Source organism: Eleutherodactylus coqui, chromosome 11 (genome assembly GCF_035609145.1).
Source record: "Eleutherodactylus coqui strain aEleCoq1 chromosome 11, aEleCoq1.hap1, whole genome shotgun sequence".
Lineage (NCBI taxonomy): Eukaryota > Metazoa > Chordata > Amphibia > Anura > Eleutherodactylidae > Eleutherodactylus > Eleutherodactylus coqui.
Window position 1 is genome coordinate 138,587,056 of NC_089847.1, and position 19,021 is coordinate 138,606,076.

Consider the following 19,021-nt stretch of genomic DNA (forward strand, 5'->3'; position numbering starts at 1 on the left):
GACGGGGAAGGCACGACCAAAGATCGCCAGCAGAGTGCGGCGCGCCCATCAGATCTGTGGAAACCAGAACAGCCTTCACTTACGGCATTAGGCCGGGGCGACGGAGAAGGCACGACCAAAGATCGCCAGCAGAGTGCGGCGCCCCCATCAGATCTGCAGAAACCAGAACAGCCTTCACTTACGGCATTAGGCCGGGGCGACAGGGAAGGTACGACCAAAGATCGCCAGCAGAGTGCGGCGCGCCCATCAGATCTGTGGAAACCAGAACAGCCTTCACTTACGGCATTAGGCCGGGGCGACGGAGAAGGCACGACCAAAGATCGCCAGCAGAGTGCGGTGCGCCCATCAGATCTGTGGAAACCAGAACAGCCTTCACTTACGGCATTAGGCCGGGCGACAGGGAAGGTACGACCAAAGATCGCCAGCAGAGTGCGGCGCGCCCATCAGATCTGTGGAAACCAGAACAACCTTCACTTACGGCATTAGGCCGGGGCGACAGGGAAGGCACGACCAAAGATCGCCAGCAGAGTGCGGCGCGCCCATCAGATCTGTGGAAACCAGAACAACCTTCACTTACGGCATTAGGCCGGGGCGACGGAAGGCACGACCAAAGATCGCCAGCAGAGTGCGGCGCGCCCACCGTTATCAGATCTGTGGAAACCAGAACAGCCTTCACTTACAGCATTAGGCCGGGCGACGGAAGGCACGACCAAAGATCGCCAGCAGAGTGCGGCGCGCCCATCAGATCTGTGGAAACCAGAACAGCCTTCACTTACGGCATTAGGCCGGGGCGACGGAAGGCACGACCAAAGATCGCCAGCAGAGTGCGGCGCGCCCATCAGATCTGCGGAAACCAGAACAGCCTTCACTTACGGCATTAGGCCGGGCGACGGGGAAGGCACGACCAAAGATCGCCAGCAGAGTGCGGCGCGCCCATCAGATCTGCAGAAACCACAACAACCTTCACTTACAGCATTAGGCCGGGCGACGGAAGGCACGACCAAAGATCGCCAGCAGAGTGCGGCGCGCCCATCAGATCTGTGGAAACCAGAACAGCCTTCACTTACGGCATTAGGCCGGGCGACAGGGAAGGCACGACCAAAGATCGCCAGCAGAGTGCGGCGCGCCCACCGTCATCAGATCTGTGGAGACCAGAACAACCTTCACTTACAGCATTAGGCTGGGGCGACGGAAGGCACGACCAAAGATCGCCAGCAGAGTGCGGCGCGCCCATCAGATCTGTGGAAACCAGAACAGCCTTCACTTACGGCATTAGGCCGGGCGACAGGGAAGGTACGACCAAAGATCGCCAGCAGAGTGCGGCGCGCCCATCAGATCTGTGGAAACCAGAACAGCCTTCACTTACGGCATTAGGCCGGGCGACGGGGAAGGTACGACCAAAGATCGCCAGCAGAGTGCGGCGCGCCCATCAGATCTGTGGAAACCAGAACAGCCTTCACTTACGGCATTAGGCCGGGGCGACGGAAGGCACGACCAAAGATCGCCAGCAGAGTGCGGCGCGCCCATCAGATCTGTGGAAACCAGAACAGCCTTCACTTACGGCATTAGGCCGGGGCGACGGAAGGCACGACCAAAGATCGCCAGCAGAGTGCGGCGCGCCCATCAGATCTGCAGAAACCAGAACAACCTTCACTTACGGCATTAGGCTGGGGCGACGGAAGGCACGACCAAAGATCGCCAGCAGAGTGCGGCGCGCCCATCAGATCTGCAGAAACCAGAACAACCTTCACTTACGGCATTAGGCTGGGGCGACGGAAGGCACGACCAAAGATCGCCAGCAGAGTGCGGCGCGCCCATCAGATCTGTGGAAACCAGAACAGCCTTCACTTACGGCATTAGGCCGGGGCGACAGGGAAGGCACGACCAAAGATCGCCAGCAGAGTGCGGCGCGCCCATCAGATCTGTGGAAACCAGAACAGCCTTCACTTACGGCATTAGGCTGGGGCGACGGAAGGCACGACCAAAGATCGCCGTGTGGGCCTGTGACCTCCCACTGCCATATCCGCTACTCGCAGGTCGCAGAACATCCATTGAGGTTGGATTGTTAGCAGCCTGCGGGTCGCAGTCACGGCAAACAGCGACTCACAATGTGACTTCAGCGGCAGTGGCGGGTCATAGGGCTACAGCGATACTTCTTAGCCCTAAGCTATGGTGGCCGATGTGTAGCGCCGGCCTTATGGCGTAAAATAAAGGGGCTGCATTACATTAAAAAAGACCTTATACTGGCATAAAAAGAATAATAAATGAATATTCACTGCACGGATGCCAGGAGCCGCGGCGGCGGTCACATGACCCCCAGCCAATCACAGGCTTCAACGGCCATAAAGGAATCCCTGCTGAAGCCTGTGACTGGCTGCGTGGTGACATGCGTAATGTGTGACATGTGACCGCCGCTCCCTCCGGGCTCTGCGCTGGGCGGGCAGCCGCTCGGATAGGTGAGTATTACACTTTTCTTCCGTTTTTATCCCATTTAAGTTTTTTTGTATGTTCTGTAAAACCCCTTTAAGACATTTCATGGCCAGTCTAAGGGTATTCTGGCCATGGGGTCTTGCTTGGGAACCTCCGTGTGGACCCTGATCATGTCGTCGTTGTACCCCTTAAACTTTACACCAGCGCTTATAGTAGTCCGTCTCCCTCAGCAGTTCTATTGACCTGGGGGTAAGTAGTGCCCTCTTGAGGCGTTCAGGCCCTTAGATACAGCATGTGCGTACAAGTGCCAGTTCGCCAACGTGAGAATGGAAAGGAACTCTGCTGCGTCCCTGGTCAGACCACTTGGTTATCATCATTCTTCCATGCTGCTGGCAGCGCTGCACTCCTTCCATGCTACTGGCAGCGCTGCACTCCTTCCATGCTACTGGCAGCGCTGCACTCCTTCCATGCTACTGGCAGCGCTGCACTCCTTCCATGTTGCTGGCAGCGCTGCACTCCTTCCATGCTGCTGGCAGCACCACATGCCTTCCATGCTGCTGGCAGCGTCGCGTTCCTTCCATGTTGCTGGCAGCTCTACATTCCTTCCATGCTACTGGTAGCGCTGCACTCCTTCCATGCTGCTGGCAGCGCTGCACTCCTTCCATGCTGCTGGCAGGGCCGCACTCCTTCCATGCTACTGGCAGCGCTGCACTCCTTCCATGCTACTGGCAGCGCTGCACTCCTTCCATGTTGCTGGCAGCGCTGCACTCCTTCCATGCTGCTGGCGGCGCCGCACTCCTTCCATGCTGCTGGCGGCGCCGCACTCCTTCCATGCGGCTGGCGGCGCCGCACTCCTTCCATGCGGCTGGCAGGGCCGCACTCCTTCCATGCGGCTGGCAGGGCCGCACTCCTTCCATGCTGCTGGCAGGGCCGCACTCCTTCCATGCTGCTGGCAGGGCCGCACTCCTTCCATGCTGCTGGCAGGGCCGCACTCCTTCCATGCGGCTGGCAGGGCCGCACTCCTTCCATGCGGCTGGCAGGGCCGCACTCCTTCCATGCGGCTGGCAGGGCCGCACTCCTTCCATGCGGCTGGCAGGGCCGCACTCCTTCCATGCTGCTGGCAGGGCCGCACTCCTTCCATGCTGCTGGCAGGGCCGCACTCCTTCCATGCTGCTGGCAGGGCCGCACTCCTTCCATGCGGCTGGCCGGGCCGCACTCCTTCCATGCGGCTGGCAGGGCCGCACTCCTTCCATGCTGCTGGCAGGGCCGCACTCCTTCCATGCGGCTGGCAGGGCCGCACTCCTTCCATGCTGCTGGCAGCACCACATGCCTTCCATGCTGCTGGCAGCGTCGCGTTCCTTCCATGTTGCTGGCAGCTCTACATTCCTTCCATGCTACTGGTAGCGCCGCACTCCTTCCATGCTGCTCGCGGCGCCGCACTCCTTCCATGCTGCTGGCGGCGCCGCACTCCTTCCATGCTGCTGGCGGCGCCGCACTCCTTCCATGCTGCTGGCGGCGCCGCACTCCTTCCATGCTGCTGGCAGGGCCGCACTCCTTCCATGCTGCTGGCAGGGCCGCACTCCTTCCATGCTGCTGGCAGGGCCGCACTCCTTCCATGCTGCTGGCAGGGCCGCACTCCTTCCATGCTGCTGGCAGGGCCGCACTCCTTCCATGCGGCTGGCAGGGCCGCACTCCTTCCATGCGGCTGGCAGGGCCGCACTCCTTCCATGCTGCTGGCAGGGCCGCACTCCTTCCATGCGGCTGGCAGGGCCGCACTCCTTCCATGCGGCTGGCAGGGCCGCACTCCTTCCATGCTGCTGGCAGGGCCGCACTCCTTCCATGCTGCTGGCAGGGCCGCACTCCTTCCATGCTGCTGGCAGGGCCGCACTCCTTCCATGCTGCTGGCAGGGCCGCGCTCCTTCCATGCTGCTGGCAGGGCCGCGCTCCTTCCATGCTGCTGGCAGGGCCGCGCTCCTTCCATGCTGCTGGCAGGGCCGCGCTCCTTCCATGCTGCTGGCAGGGCCGCGCTCCTTCCATGCTGCTGGCAGGGCCGCGCTCCTTCCATGCTGCTGGCAGGGCCGCGCTCCTTCCATGCTGCTGGCGGGGCCGCGCTCCTTCCATGCTGCTGGCGGGGCCGCGCTCCTTCCATGCTGCTGGCGGGGCCGCGCTCCTTCCATGCTGCTGGCAGCGCCGCGCTCACTTCTGTTTGTGTTGGCGTCAGTTGGTACAGTGAAGCAGAGTAGGTGCGCGGACTCCACACTACACTACAGAGGATTTATGTTCCTGCTCGTACAGATGTAGCAGAGCTGAGTTTGTCCCACATCTCCATGGAAGATTTCCTTATGTTATACTTTATATACAGCCCCTGGGAGACACGTGAGACCGGAGGGTCCTCGGCATCTTCGCTCTTCCCTTTGGCGACTGCCTTCTCGTTAGCGGGCACTGAATAGAGTAATGGTAACTCTTTTCTCCTGTGCAGATTTTGGATGAGGTGGAGCGGAGGAGGGGGATCTCTGCTGCTCTCGTCTACCCATTTATGAGGAGTTTGATGGAGTCTCCGTTTCCGGCTCCTGGGAAAACGATCCGGGTGAAGACGTTCCTCCCCGGCGCAGGGAATGAGGTACTGCAGTGTGCCCCCTCCCGTGTGCCCGCCTGTGTGTGCCTGCCTCCCGTGTGCCCGCCTGTGTGTGCCTGCCTCCCGTGTGCCCGCCTGTGTGTGCCTGCCTCCCGTGTACCCGCCTGTGTGTGCCTGCCTCCCGTGTGCCCGCCTGTGTGTGCCTGCCTCCCGTGTGCCCGCCTGTGTGTGCCTGCCTCCCGTGTACCCGCCTGTGTGTGCCTGCCTCCCGTGTGCCCGCCTGTGTGTGCCTGCCTCCCGTGTGCCCGCCTGTGTGTGCCTGCCTCCCGTCTTCCCGCCTTTGTGTTTCATGGGTCCCATACAACGTGTTACTGTCCCTTTTAGGTCATCGAGCTGCGGAGACCGATGGATTCACGGCTGGAACATGTGGATTTTGAATGTCTCTTCAGATGCCTCAGCATCCGACAAATCATCCGGATATTCGCCTCGCTGCTGCTGGAGAGGAGGGTCATATTTGTGGCGGAGAAGCTGAGGTGAGGAGCGGACACAGCGGCGGCTGTTATGTGGGCGCGATGAGACGTTGTACACTCTGATGACGGGGGAGATCTCTGTACTGACCCCTGATATATCTATAAATAGTTATTAGAGCGCCCCCTTGTTACAGTCCTGGGTATAATAGATGATGGGAGAGATCTCTGTATTGACCCTGGATATATCTGTACATAGTTATTAGAGCGCCCCCTTGTTACAGTCCTGGGTATAATAGATGATGGGAGAGATCTCTGTACTGATCCCTGATTTATCTATACATGGTTATTAGAGCGCCCCCTTGTTACAATCCTGCATATAATAGATGATGGGAGATCTCTGTACTGACCCCTGATATATCTATACATAGTTATTAGAGCGCCCCCTTATTACAGTCCTGGGTATAATAGATGAAGGGATAGATCTCTGTACTGACCCCTGATGTATCTATACATAGTTATTAGAGCGCCCCCTTGTTACAGTCCTGGGTATAATAGATGATGGGAGAGCTCTCTGTACTGACCCCTGATATATCTATACATAGTTATTAGAGCGCCCCCTTGTTACAATCCTGCATATAATAGATGATGGGAGATCTCTGTACTGACCCCTGATAAATCTATACATAGTTATTAGAGCGCCCCCTTATTACAGTCCTGGGTATAATAGATGAAGGGAGAGATCTCTGTACTGACCCCTGATGTATCTATACATAGTTATTAGAGCGCCCCCTTGTTACAGTCCTGGGTATAATAGATGATGGGAGAGATCTCTGTACTGACCCCTGATATATCTATACATAGTTATTAGAGCACCCCCTTGTTACAGTCCTGGGGATAATAGATGATGGGAGAGATCTCTGTACTGACCCGATATATTATACATAGTTATTAGAGCTCCCCTTTGTTACAATCCTGCATATAATAGATGATGGGAGATCTCTGTACTGACCCCTGATATATCTATACATAGTTATCAGAGCGCCCCCTTGTTACAGTCCTGGGTATAATAGATGATGGGAGAGATCTCTGTACTGACCCCTGATATATCTATACATAGTTATTAGAGCACCCCCTTGTTACAATCCTGCATATAATAGATGATGGGAGAGATCTCTGTACTGACCCCTGATATATCTATACATAGTTATTAGAGCGCCCCCTTATTACAGTCCTGGGTATAATAGATGAAGGGAGAGATCTCTGTACTGACCCCTGATGTATCTATACATAGTTATTAGAGCGCCCCCTTGTTACAGTCCTGGGTATAATAGATGATGGGAGAGATCTCTGTACTGACCCCTGATATATCTATACATAGTTATTAGAGCACCCCCTTGTTACAGTCCTGGGTATAATAGATGATGGGAGAGATCTCTGTACTGACCCCTGATATATCTATACATAGTTATTAGAGCGCCCCCTTGTTACAGTCCTGGGGATAATAGATGATGGGAGAGATCTCTGTACTGACCCCTGATATATCTATACATAGTTATTAGAGAGCCCCCTTGTTACAGTCCTGGGTATAATAGATGATGGGAGAGATCTCTGTACTGACCCCTGATATATTAGACATAGTTATTAGAGCGCCCCCTTGTTATAGTTCTGGGTATAATAGATGAAGGGAGAGATCTCTGTACTGACCCCTGATATATCTATACATAGTTATTAGAGCGCCCCCTTGTTACAGTCCTGGGTATAATAGATGATGGGAGAGATCTCTGTACTGACCCCTGATGTATCTATACATAGTTATTAGAGCGCCCCCTTGTTACAGTCCTGGGTATAATAGGTGATGGGAGAGATCTCTGTACTGACCCCTGATATATCTATACATAGTTATTACGTCGCCTCTTAGCCATCTTTTTTCCAAACTAAATACCCCCAGTTTTAATAACCTCTCTGGGTATTGTAGTCCGCCCATTCCTTTTATTACTTTAGTTGCCCCCTTTGTACCCGCTCAAGCTCTGATATGTCCTTCTTTAGTACCGGTGCCCAAAACTGTCCACAATATTCCATGTGTGGTCTGACCAGTGACTTGTAAAGAAGAAGAACAATGTTTTTGCTTTGCGCCCCTAGACCTCTTCTGATGCCCCCATGATCCTTATTGGCTTGGCAGCAGCTGGCTGACACTGGTTGCTCCACTAAGCTTACAGTTAACTTAAACCCCCGAGTCCCTCTCCATGTCGGGGTCCCCAGTGGTTTCCTATTAGTGTGTAATGGATTCTGTCCATGTGCCGAACCTCACGTGTATCAGTGCTAAACCTCATCTGACACTTTACTGCCCCCAACTTCTCCAGATCCCCCTGCATCCTCTCTTGTGTTCATTTATTTACATAGTTTTGTATCATCTGCAAATATTGATATTTTACTGAACAATCCTACCAGGTCATTAAAAAGAATAGGGCCCAAAACCACCCCCCATGGTACCTCACTAATAGCTTCTCTAATACTGCCCCCTTTGGTACCCCACTAGTAACGGTGACTCCTTCAATACCGCCCCTGTGGTACCCCACTAGTTTTGGCGACCCATTGGTCAGACTTCGAGCATCAGTCCCCTTATTGGTCAGACTACTAGCATTAGTTTCCTTATTGGTCAAACTTCTAGCATTAGTCCCACTTATTGGTCAGACTTCTAGCATTAGTCCCCTTATTGGTCAGACCTCTAGCATTAGTCCCCCTTATTGGTCAGACTTCTAGCATTAGTCCCCTTATTGGTCAGATGTCTAGCATTAGTCCCCTTATTGGTCAGACGTCTAGCATTAGTCCCCTTATTGGTCAGACCTCTAGCATTAGTCCTCTTATTGGTCAGACTTCTAGCATCAGCCCCTTATTGGTCAGACTTCTAGCATTAGCCCCTTATTGGTCAGACTTCTAGCATTAGTCCCCTTATTGGTCACACTTCTAGGATTAGTCCCCTTATTGGTCAGACTTGTAGCTTTAGTCCTCTTATTGGTCATACTTCTAGGATTAGTCCCCTTATTGGTCAGACTTCTAGCATTAGTCCCCTTATTGGTCAGACTTCTAGCATTAGTCCCCTTATTGGTCAGACTTCTAGCATTAGTCCCCTTATTGGTCAGACTTCTAGCATTAGTCCCCTTATTGGTCAGACTTCTAGCATTAGTCCCCTTATTGGTCAGACTTCTAGCATTAGTCCCCTTATTGGTCAGACTTCTAGCATCAGTCCCCTTATTGGTCAGACTACTAGCATTAGTCCCCTTATTGGTCAGACTACTAGCATTAGTCTCCTTATTGGTCAGACTACTAGCATTAGTCTCCCTTATTGATCAGACTTCTAGCATTAGTCACTTTATTGGTCAGACCTCTAGCATTAGTCCCCTTATTGGTCAGACTTCTAGCATTAGTCCCCTTATTGGTCAGACTTCTAGCATCAGTCCCCTTATTGGTCAGACTTCTAGCATCAGCCCCTTATTGGTCAGACTACTAGCATTAGTCCCCTTATTGGTCAGACTACTAGCATTAGTCTCCTTATTGGTCAGACTTCTAGCATTAGTCCCCTTATTGGTCAGACCTCTAGCATTAGTCCCCTTATTGGTCAGACCTCTAGCATTAGTCCCCTTATTGATCAGACCTCTAGCATTAGTCCCTTTATTGGTCAGACCTCTAGCATTAGTCCCCTTATTGGTCAGACTTCTAGCATTAGTCCCCTTATTGGTCAGACTTCTAGCATTAGTCACCTTATTGATCAGACCTCTAGCATTAGTCCCCTTATTGGTCAGACTTCTAGCATTAGTCTCCTTATTGGTCAGACTGCTAGCATTAGTCCCCTTATTGGTCAGACCTCTAGCATTAGTCCCCTTATTGGTCAGACCTCTAGCATTAGTCCCCTTATTGGTCAGACCTCTAGCATTAGTCCCCTTATTAGTCAGACTTCTAGCATTAGTCCCCTTATTGGTCAGACTTCTAGCATTAGTCCCCTTATTAGTCAGACCTCTAGCATTAGTCCCCTTATTAGTCAGACTTCTAGCATTAGTCCCCTTATTGGTCAGACTGCTAGCATTAGTCCCCTTATTGGTCAGACCTCTAGCATTAGTCCCCTTATTGGTCAGACCTCTAGCATTAGTCCCCTTATTGGTCAGACCTCTAGCATTAGTCCCCTTATTAGTCAGACTTCTAGCATTAGTCTCCTTATTGGTCAGACTTCTAGCATTAGTCCCCTTATTGGTCAGACTTCTAGCATTAGTCCCCTTATTGGTCAGACCTCTAGCATTAGTCCCCTTATTAGTCAGACTTCTAGCATTAGTCACCTTATTGGTCAGACTTCTGGTATATCTCCAGTGGACACATAGAGCTATGTGATCACCCTGACCCTCCCAGGTCCGCAGGAACTACTTGTATCCAGACATGAAAGCTTGGGAAGCGGACAGCCACAGAACAGCCTGGCACTAATGTCATCGCCCCATATCAGTGACTGCACCAGCTCCTGCGCAGTGCGGGGGTACAGGGAAAGTCACTGTGGTCATCGGTACCACCTGTATTGATTCACAGCAATTAGATGGCATCCTGGTATCAGCGGGCAGAGACTGGCAGTCAGGGCCGACCCTCGTTTCCTGTAAAGAAGTCTGACTGCTTATCATTTAGTCCCTGTAATAAGTACAAACACTTGTGCTGCAATGCTGGGGGGAAAGATCCCACCGTTCTACCATTAACAATTATATTCCGCCATGGTGTCCCATCCAGATAAATCCAAGGACCGACAGATCCATCATGTACTGCTGCTTTATGTGTGAATCCTGCATAGACCGACCACAGTCTGCAGAACTTTATCATGTAGCATTTACACTTTGAGCTTTGCTGCCACCTTCAGGTTACATTAGGAGTAACACATGTACCCAAATGACTGGAAACTAACATCATTACATCTCCTCCCCATTATATGAACCCCTCACACCAGATTCCTAAATTGATAACAGTTTGGAGCGTTATAAAAGTAGTGGCTGATATCAGTCACATATATGATGTCTCTGGAGGTTATATCATAGTATGGTAGAGTTGGAAGGAACTTCCAGGTCATCGGGTCCACCCCCCTGCTCAGTGCAGGATCACTAAATCATCCCAGACAGATGTCTCTCCGGCCTCTGAAGACTTCCATTGAAGGAGAACTCCCCACCTCCTGTGGTAACCTGTTCCACTCATTGATCCCCCTCACTGTCTAATATCTAATCTGTCTCCTCCCTTTCAGTTTCATTCCATTGCTTCTAGTCTTTCCTTGTGCAGATGAGAATAGGGATGATCCCTCTGCACTGTGACAGCCCTTCAGATATTTGTAGACAGCTATTAAAGGGGTTGTCTCGCGGCAGCAAGTGGGGTTATACACTTCTGTATGGCCATATTAATGCACTTTGTAATATACATCGTGCATTAAATATGAGCCATACAGAAGTTATTCACTTACCTGCTCCGTTGCTAGCGTCCCCGTTGCCATGGTTCCGTCTAACTTCGGTGTCTTCTTGCTTTTTTAGACGCGCTTGCGCAGATGTATCTTCTCCCTTCGGCTGGTCTTGGAAGCATCTGCGTTTTGGCTCCGCCCCCTTGTACGCGTCATCACGTAGCTCCGCCCCATGACGTGTGCCGGTTCCAGCCTCCTGATTGGCTGGAATCGGCACGTGACGGGGGCGGAGCTACGCGATGACGCGTACAAGGGGGCGGAGCCAAAACGCAGATGCTTCCAAGACCAGCCGAAGGGAGAAGATGCATCTGCGCAAGCGCGTCTAAAAAAGCAAGAAGACACCGAAGTTAGACGGAACCATGGCAACGGGGACGCTAGCAACGGAGCAGGTAAGTGAATAACTTCTGTATGGCTCATATTTAATGCACGATGTATATTACAAAGTGCATTAATATGGCCATACAGAAGTGTATAGACCCACTTGCTTTCGCGAGACAACCCCTTTAAGTCTCCTCTCAGCCTTCTCTTCTGCTAAACATTCCCAGATCCTTTAACCGTTCCTCATAGGACATGATTTGCAGACCGCTCATCATCTTAGTAACTCTTCTCTGAACTTGCTGCAGTTTATCTATATCTTTTTTAAAGTGGGGTGCCCAGAACTGGACCCAGTATTCCAGATGAGGTCTGACTAAGGAAGAGTAGAGGGGGATAATGACCTCACGTGATCTAGACTCTATGCTTCTCTTAATACATCCCAGAATTGTGTTTGCCTTTTTGGCTGTTGCATCACATTGTTGACTCATGTTCAGTCTATGATCTATTAGTATACCCAAGTCTTTTTCACATGTGCTGCTTAGCCCAATTCCTCCCATTCTGTATGTGCTTTCTTCATTTTTCTTGCCAAGATGTAGGACTTTGCATTTCTTCTTGTTAAATACCATTCTGTTAGTCGCCGACCACTGTGCAAGCTTTTCTAGATCTTTTTGAATCCTCTCTCTCTCTTCTCCAGTGTTAGCTATCCCTCCTAGCTTTGTGTCATCGGCAAATTTGATCAGTTTCCCATCAATTCGCTCCTCTAGATCATTTATAACAATGTTGGCCAACACTGGGCCTAGGACAGAGCCTTGTGGTCCCACTTGATACATTCTTCCACTTGGATGTGCAGCCATTTATGACCACTCTTTGAGTCCGATCACTCAGCCAGTTGTGAATCCACCTAACAGTTGCCTTGCCAATCCCAGATTGGGTCATTCTTTCAATAAGTATGGTATGAGCTACTTTGTCAAATGTTTTACTAAAGCCAAGATATACTATATCCACCGCATTTCCCTGATCAACCCAGTCAGTGATTCTGCCATAGAAAGATATTAGTTTCGTCTAGCATGACTTGTTTGTTACAAACCGATGCTGGCTCTGGTTAATTACTCCATTTTCATCCAAGTTTAATGTTTAATAATTTCAGAGATCTTCCCCGGTATAGAAGTCAGGCTCACAGGCCTGCAGTTTCCTGGATCCACCTTCTTCCCTTTTTTAAAGATAGGGACAACATTTGCCCTTTTCCAATCTTCTGGGACTTCTCCTGTTCTCCAGGAATTTTCACAGATTATGGCGAGTGGTTCAGCAATTACCTCTGCTGCTTCTCATCTGGATCTTGAGACTTGGATTCATGTACGTTAGCTAAGTGTTCCCTCACCATCTCTCTGCTTATAGATAGCCTGCATTCTCTTATTCCCCCAATAGCGCAGGGAAGATCAGTTGATGTTCCATCTACTTTCTGAGAGAAAACAGATACAAAATAGAAATTTACAAGTTCGTCCTTCTCAACATCATTCTTATCCAATTCACCATTTTCATCCTGTAAGCATCCAATAGCATCTTTGATTTTGCTTTTGACCCCCAAATCCTTTTTTATTGCTTTTGGCCTCTCTTACAAGCCTCAATTCATTATCGGCTTTACCTTTTCTGACACTTGCCCTACAGTTTCTGCAGACCCCATTATATTCTTCTTTAGATATTTCCCCCTCTTTCCATTTGATAAACATATTTTTCTCCCTCTTTGACATGTGTACAAGTTCTGTGTTCATCCATCCGGGTCTCTTTAGATGCTTCCCATTCTTCCTTCTTTTAGGGATTGGTAACGATTGTGCTTTGAGAATCTCATTTCACAATATTTCCCAACCTTCTTGGACATTTCTCTCCTTAAGAACATCCGGCCGTTGGATTCTTCCTCTTTCTGAGTTCAGTAAAATTTGCCTTTCTGAAATCCAACCTTGAGGTCTGAGTCTTCTCAGGTCTTCCTCCCCTTGTTATCCAACATCCAAGGATATCATGATCACTGCCTCCTAAGGTCCCAGCCACCCTTACTTCCCCAACCATTCCCTCCCTGTTGGTAAGAATTAGGTCCAAGATAGCAGATCCCCTTGTTTTCTCTTCTACCTTCTGGAAGATAAAGTTGTCACAAGAGCGGATAAGAATCTGTTGGATCCATTACTTTTACCTGAGAGATTCCCAACAAATGTCTGATGGGTAAAATCTCCCATGATCACTATGTTGGGATTCTTTCAGAGCTTGGCCATCTGATGTAGAAAGAGTTCCTCCATATCTTCTGCTTGTCCAGGCGGCCTATAGTAAATGCCTACAATGGTGTCCTTCCTGTTGTTCTCTCCTTGTATTCTTACCCAAACAGTTCCTACAGAACTCCCAGCTCTGAAGCTTGAATCTCAGTGGAGATGATGCTTTCCTAACATACAACACAACACCTCCTCCCCTTTTATTAGGCGTTTCTTATAAATACATTGTATCCTACAAGCCTTGTATTCCAATCATGTGTATCATCCCACCAAGTTTCTGTGATGCCGATGACATCATATTTCTCTTCCTGTGTTCGGAGCTCCAATTCTCCTTGTTTGTTTCCCATGCTCTGTGCATTTGTATAAAAACCTCTTAGTTTGTGATCGGGGTCTCTTGCTCCTCTATTTGCCTTCTGAATTTTTTGTCTTTGTTCTTTCTTTACACTAATGTCAGTACTGCAGCGTTATAAGAAGAGCTGCTGATATCAGTCACATACAGAAGGGTCTCAGCACTGAAGATATCCCATTGTACACTATTGTCCCCGACCTGAAATGTCTGCTAACAGATAGCAGTAGAGTGTTTTCACCCATTGCACAGTACATTGGGAGGAGTAAGGCACTGTATATATGTGGCCCCCTGTATGACGGCCCTCTCTTTCTCTCCTCAGCACTCTGTCCAGCTGCTCACACGCCGTCGTGGCTCTTCTCTACCCCTTTTCCTGGCAGCACACCTTCATCCCGGTGCTGCCCTCCGCCATGATTGACATTGTATGTTGCCCAACACCCTTCCTGGTGGGATTGCTGTCCAACTCGCTGCCGAAGCTGAAGGAGCTACCGGTAGAAGAGGTGAGAAGCCGCGGCCCAGGTACTACTGACATAAGGGGGGTAAAGTGGCCTCCTGCGGAGTACATGTGGGAGGGACGGGGGCTCAGCGCATGCTGCAGACCCTTTTAGTGATTGCTTTGGGCCTCCGCCCAATGAGCTGCTGCACTTGTGTCCGTGTGCCAACCTGTCCTGTGACTTTCTTTCCCAGGCGCTGATGGTGGACCTCGGTTCTGATCGATTTATAAGACAGGTGAGCGTTTACCGCAGTTTTGTAGGTTCACACACAGCGGCCAAGGTGCTGGACAAACTCCCCTCCGTACGAGCGCTGCCGCAGTTGGCGTTCCATAGGCTCTAGTTGCCTTTTCACAGCACTGGAGTAACGGCCGTTCTGTGTCTGCAGATGGATGATGAGGACGCTTTGTTGCCCCGGAAGCTGCAGGCGGCTCTGGAGCAGGCGCTGGAGAGGAAGGGCGAGCTGATTGGTCAGGACTCGGACAGCGACACCGATGAAGGTGAGAGACATGACGCCTCTCTAAAGTAACTACCTCTGTAGTCAGCTGATTACAGGGCCAGAAAAGTGCGCAATACCGCATTATCATAGGTCAGTGAATAATACATCATAATACCCCTCTGTTGTCCTTGCGGGCAGAGGACCCCCCCTCTGTTGTCCTTGTTGGCATAGGTCACAATCTATGATATGCTTTCTAGCATTCAAAAGTTGGAATTTTGTCACACTCGCCAAAGTTGTGACATTGTGGGCGTCAATGCTGCGCCCTGACGCTTTTTCTAAAAGTGGGCGAGGCTTACCTTCAGGGGGTGTGACTATGAGGCCTGTCACATTTACTGTATTGTATACCAGATACTGTCATATTTCATAGCAGATACCTACATCCACTCGGAGGTGGCGCAGCACATCTGTGAAGAGGCTTGCGCTCCGGAATACATGATTTGCCCTTAGTTTGGGCACAGTTTACATTCCCCGCTCCCTGGGATGAGGCTCTCATTGTTACTTATTGGAGGGTCCGGACCATCAGGCGCTGGATTACTGGATGTCTTCTGTGGTGTTGCAGGATGTGGTAGCCGTTCTTTTCCTCTTCTTCCTCAAGTAACGCCATCTCTCTCTCCGTCTCATAGAGTGTAACACGCTGAACGGTCTTGTGTCGGAGGTCTTCATCCGCTTCTTTGTGGAGACCATCGGCCATTACTCCCTGTTCCTGGCTCAGAACGAGCGCGGCGAGAGAGTTTTTCAGAGGGAAGCTTTCCGTAAATCCGTGGCCTCCAAGAGCATCCGCCGATTCCTGGAGGTCTTCATGGAATCTCAGATGTTTGCCGGCTTCATCCAGGACAGAGAGCTCCGGAAATGTCGTGCCAAAGGTAAGTCCACACACTGAACAAGACCCCCAAGTCCCCCCAATGTCAGATCTGCCAATGGTCTCCGTCTTCTCCCTCCAGGCCTGTTTGAGCAGCGGGTGGAGCAGTACCTGGAGGAGCTCCCGGAGCACGAGCAGAGCGGCGTCAACAAGTTCTTGAGGGGCCTCGGTGAGTCTGCTCTCATGCTAGAGGAGAATGGGGACCCCCAGCCCCTATATAGCCTGAAATAGCTGATAACAGGGACTAATAGATTGTATTATCCTATAGTCAATCTCTCCCCCCCTAGAATGGATGATAATGGGGAGCAATAGCTTATATTCAACTCTCCTGTAGTCAGCCTCCTCCCTGTAAGTACCACATTTTGCACTGTATATTATAGCAGAGGACTTGCTGTGCAGACACTGATCCAGTAGGGGGCAGCAGTTTGAAGCTCTTTTTGAAGCCTCTGACGCAGATCAGGCATAAAATCCTGGAGGAAATGGTGCGACATGATGCACTACTGCAGAGGGGAGACACAAGCCGGGCGGACCCCATTGTAGTGAGGTGGGGGTCTGTCTGACGCTGTTTGGATTGGGTGCTTCCAGGTTTTCCCTTGTTATATTCCGCGGATGGAGCCGAACAACTGAAGCCTAATGATGAGCCCCCAGGGGCCTGAGATTGTGGGGAGGGCTCCACCGATCCCCTCTCGTTTCCCGCCCCCTCCATTTACTGCCCCCTACTGGCCGCTCTTTCACCTGTTTTGTCTTCATACAGGAAACAAGATGAAATTTCTTCATAAGAAGAACTAAGGCCTCGGCTGCTGCGTCCAGAGACGGTTCCTGCGGCGTCCGAAAGACAAGAGCACAGACTAATCCTCGCACCCCCCGTGGACTGTGATCAGGGGGCGCGGAGGATGGAGCGATCGGGAATCACCACTGAGATTTGTACATATTGGGGCGTTTTTATACTTGTAATTTTCTATGAAGTGATAAAACTGTGGTAAACGGCGCGGCCGGCGTCAGCGAATGTGTGCGATATGCTGTGGATGGCGGCGTCCGATATGTTTATACGCTACAGACAGTTGCATCTGATGTGAGCCAAATGCTACAGATGAGCATACAGACAATGGCATCCAACGCGTGCGACACGCTAAAGGCCGCGGTGTCCGACGCGTGCGACACGCTAAAGGCCGCGGTGTCCGACGCGTGCGACACGCTAAAGATGGCAAAGGCTCGCTCTGCGCTCTCATACGTCGGTCAATGTTTTACGGTCAGCGGATTTGCACTATGACTGCACCAGTGAAGAAAATTCGATTGTAGCGGGCAGCGCAACTGATGTGAGATAATAAAGGCGGAGACTGAAGCTTCTCCGAGGTCATGTGATCATTCAGGCTGCAGCCAATTCTACTCAGATATCAGCAGCGGTTTACACTGGCCAACGTCTCAGTCCGATCTAATGAGCGCTGATCAACAGCAAGTGGACCGAGGCTCATCCAGCTGTCTATTACACGAGCCGAGACCCGGTTCATGGGAGGACGACCCCCAATCACTAGTGCAATCCCTGCAGCCCCCCTCATTCCCTGATCACACGGGGTGACCGCAGCCTGCATGGCAATCAGAGATCAACCAATGGCTGAGCGAACATTCATCAGCTGATTATTAGCCCTTCTACATGTCCCATCGGGCAAACGAGCCTCCAGAGGAACCTTTATGGCTGAGAATCAACCTGCAGTCCTATGTAACCCCACAGATAACACAGTGATAATCTTTTTATTATAAAAGTAAAAAACATTACAGGGCGTAATAACAAAAATAGCAAAATAACAGAAAAATTTGCCAAATACAATCGCAAGGAGCATATATACACACACATTTACAAACCAGGAATATTTGCAAAAATAACAGAAAATACCAGGAATATTTGCAAGAAATAATAGCCAAACATATTCATATTTACAAAATGTTACAGAAACTGTACTGGAGTGAAAAACCGGTCCGGCCGCTCCCCGATCTCACACGTCCCACTTACACTACAAAACATAACACAACAAAAACAAGACAACCTATTCCATAATCCCGTCATGCTGCATATTCCAACCTACTAAACAGAAAAAATAAACACACATTAATAAAACAAGAATATATAATTTTTTTTTTTTTTTTTTTTAATTTTTGATATTTTTTTTTTTTTTTTTAATTATTATTTTTTGTAAATTATTTATTCCCCCCCCCCCCTCTAAACTACACTCACATTACCCTCTACCCATCCCCTGGTCCGCTGCCAATACCTGCCAATCATGCTTATGAACATATAGTTTTTTGTTTTTTTGTTTTTTTTTTAAATACACAGAACGTAATACTAACCCCCCACAAAAACTCATAATACCACCCATAAAGATACCACCCACAAAAACACATAATACCACCCATGAAACATGATACCACCCACGAAAACACATAATACCACCCATGAAACATGATACCACCCACGAAAAAAACAAACAAACATAATACCACCCACAAACCCATATAATGCATAATAATCCACAGCCTAAATATACAGAAAAATAAATAAATAACACAAACATAACCGTTCCCTCCAGCCCCGCTTCGGGTCCCGTAAGCCTTTTATTCAACTTTTAACTTAAAACAAAACAAAAAGCTAGGGTGAAAGAATCCAGCCCCCCCACCGGGAAACAGTTCTCCAGGCTAGGGAACCCCAAAGCAAAAACCCCTCCAAAGGAAGGCTGCTCGAGGCCTACCCAACCTTTCAAACTCCAGAGAACACAGCTTCACCAGGTCACCGAAAATATTCCTACTTACCTCGTCCTCGAGGAGGATTTTATGCTGCGTCGATACTACACACCGTGCGCTCCACGTGTGATACCTAACCACTAGACTTACTAAAAATAAAGTGCAGCGGTCCCTGCCACCCAGATCTCTGAATGCTCCATAACACCACTCGGCGTAGGTAAGGTCAGCCAGCCGAGGCCAACCGATGGAAGCCCCTACCCTCTTGTATACCTCTATATTGAAGGGACAATGAAGCAGGAAGTGGTCCATGCTCTCCAGAGTGTTGCCACATGCCTCCCGGGGCCAACCTCTGTCCTCGGTGTTCTTGTGCTTCAAGTTGTCCCCCACATACAGCTTACGATGGAAGCAGCGCCAGGTCAAGTCCCAATACTTTGAGGGGATTCTTACCGAATTTAAAAGAGACAAACCCACCCTCAAATCCCCACCTGGGCAATCTCTGAGGGCCAATGGATTCTGAAAGTGGGTTGCCAAGACCCTCTGGTCCAGCACACGCCTGGCCAGCGTCCTGACTTCCCCCA

The 19,021-nt window shown here is 50.3% G+C and overlaps 1 protein-coding gene across 4 annotated transcripts in view; it reads left to right on the top strand.

Annotated features, from left to right (window-relative positions):
- Positions 1-17,057, top strand: part of DENND2B (DENN domain containing 2B) — a 219,049-nt gene extending 201,992 nt beyond the window's left edge. For 3 of the 4 annotated variants that reach the window (XM_066583667.1, XM_066583666.1, XM_066583668.1), the window contains 8 exons: positions 4,910-5,050; positions 5,390-5,538; positions 14,184-14,361; positions 14,549-14,590; positions 14,741-14,852; positions 15,475-15,714; positions 15,793-15,879; positions 16,465-17,057. In XM_066583667.1, coding sequence (XP_066439764.1) covers positions 4,910-5,050; positions 5,390-5,538; positions 14,184-14,361; positions 14,549-14,590; positions 14,741-14,852; positions 15,475-15,714; positions 15,793-15,879; positions 16,465-16,499 — 984 coding nt within the window. In that variant the 3' untranslated portion in view covers positions 16,500-17,057. The remainder of the gene's footprint in view (positions 1-4,909; positions 5,051-5,389; positions 5,539-14,183; positions 14,362-14,548; positions 14,591-14,740; positions 14,853-15,474; positions 15,715-15,792; positions 15,880-16,464) is intronic. The other variant, XR_010787191.1, reaches the window with a different exon arrangement.
- The last annotated feature ends 1,964 nt before the right edge of the window (positions 17,058-19,021 follow it).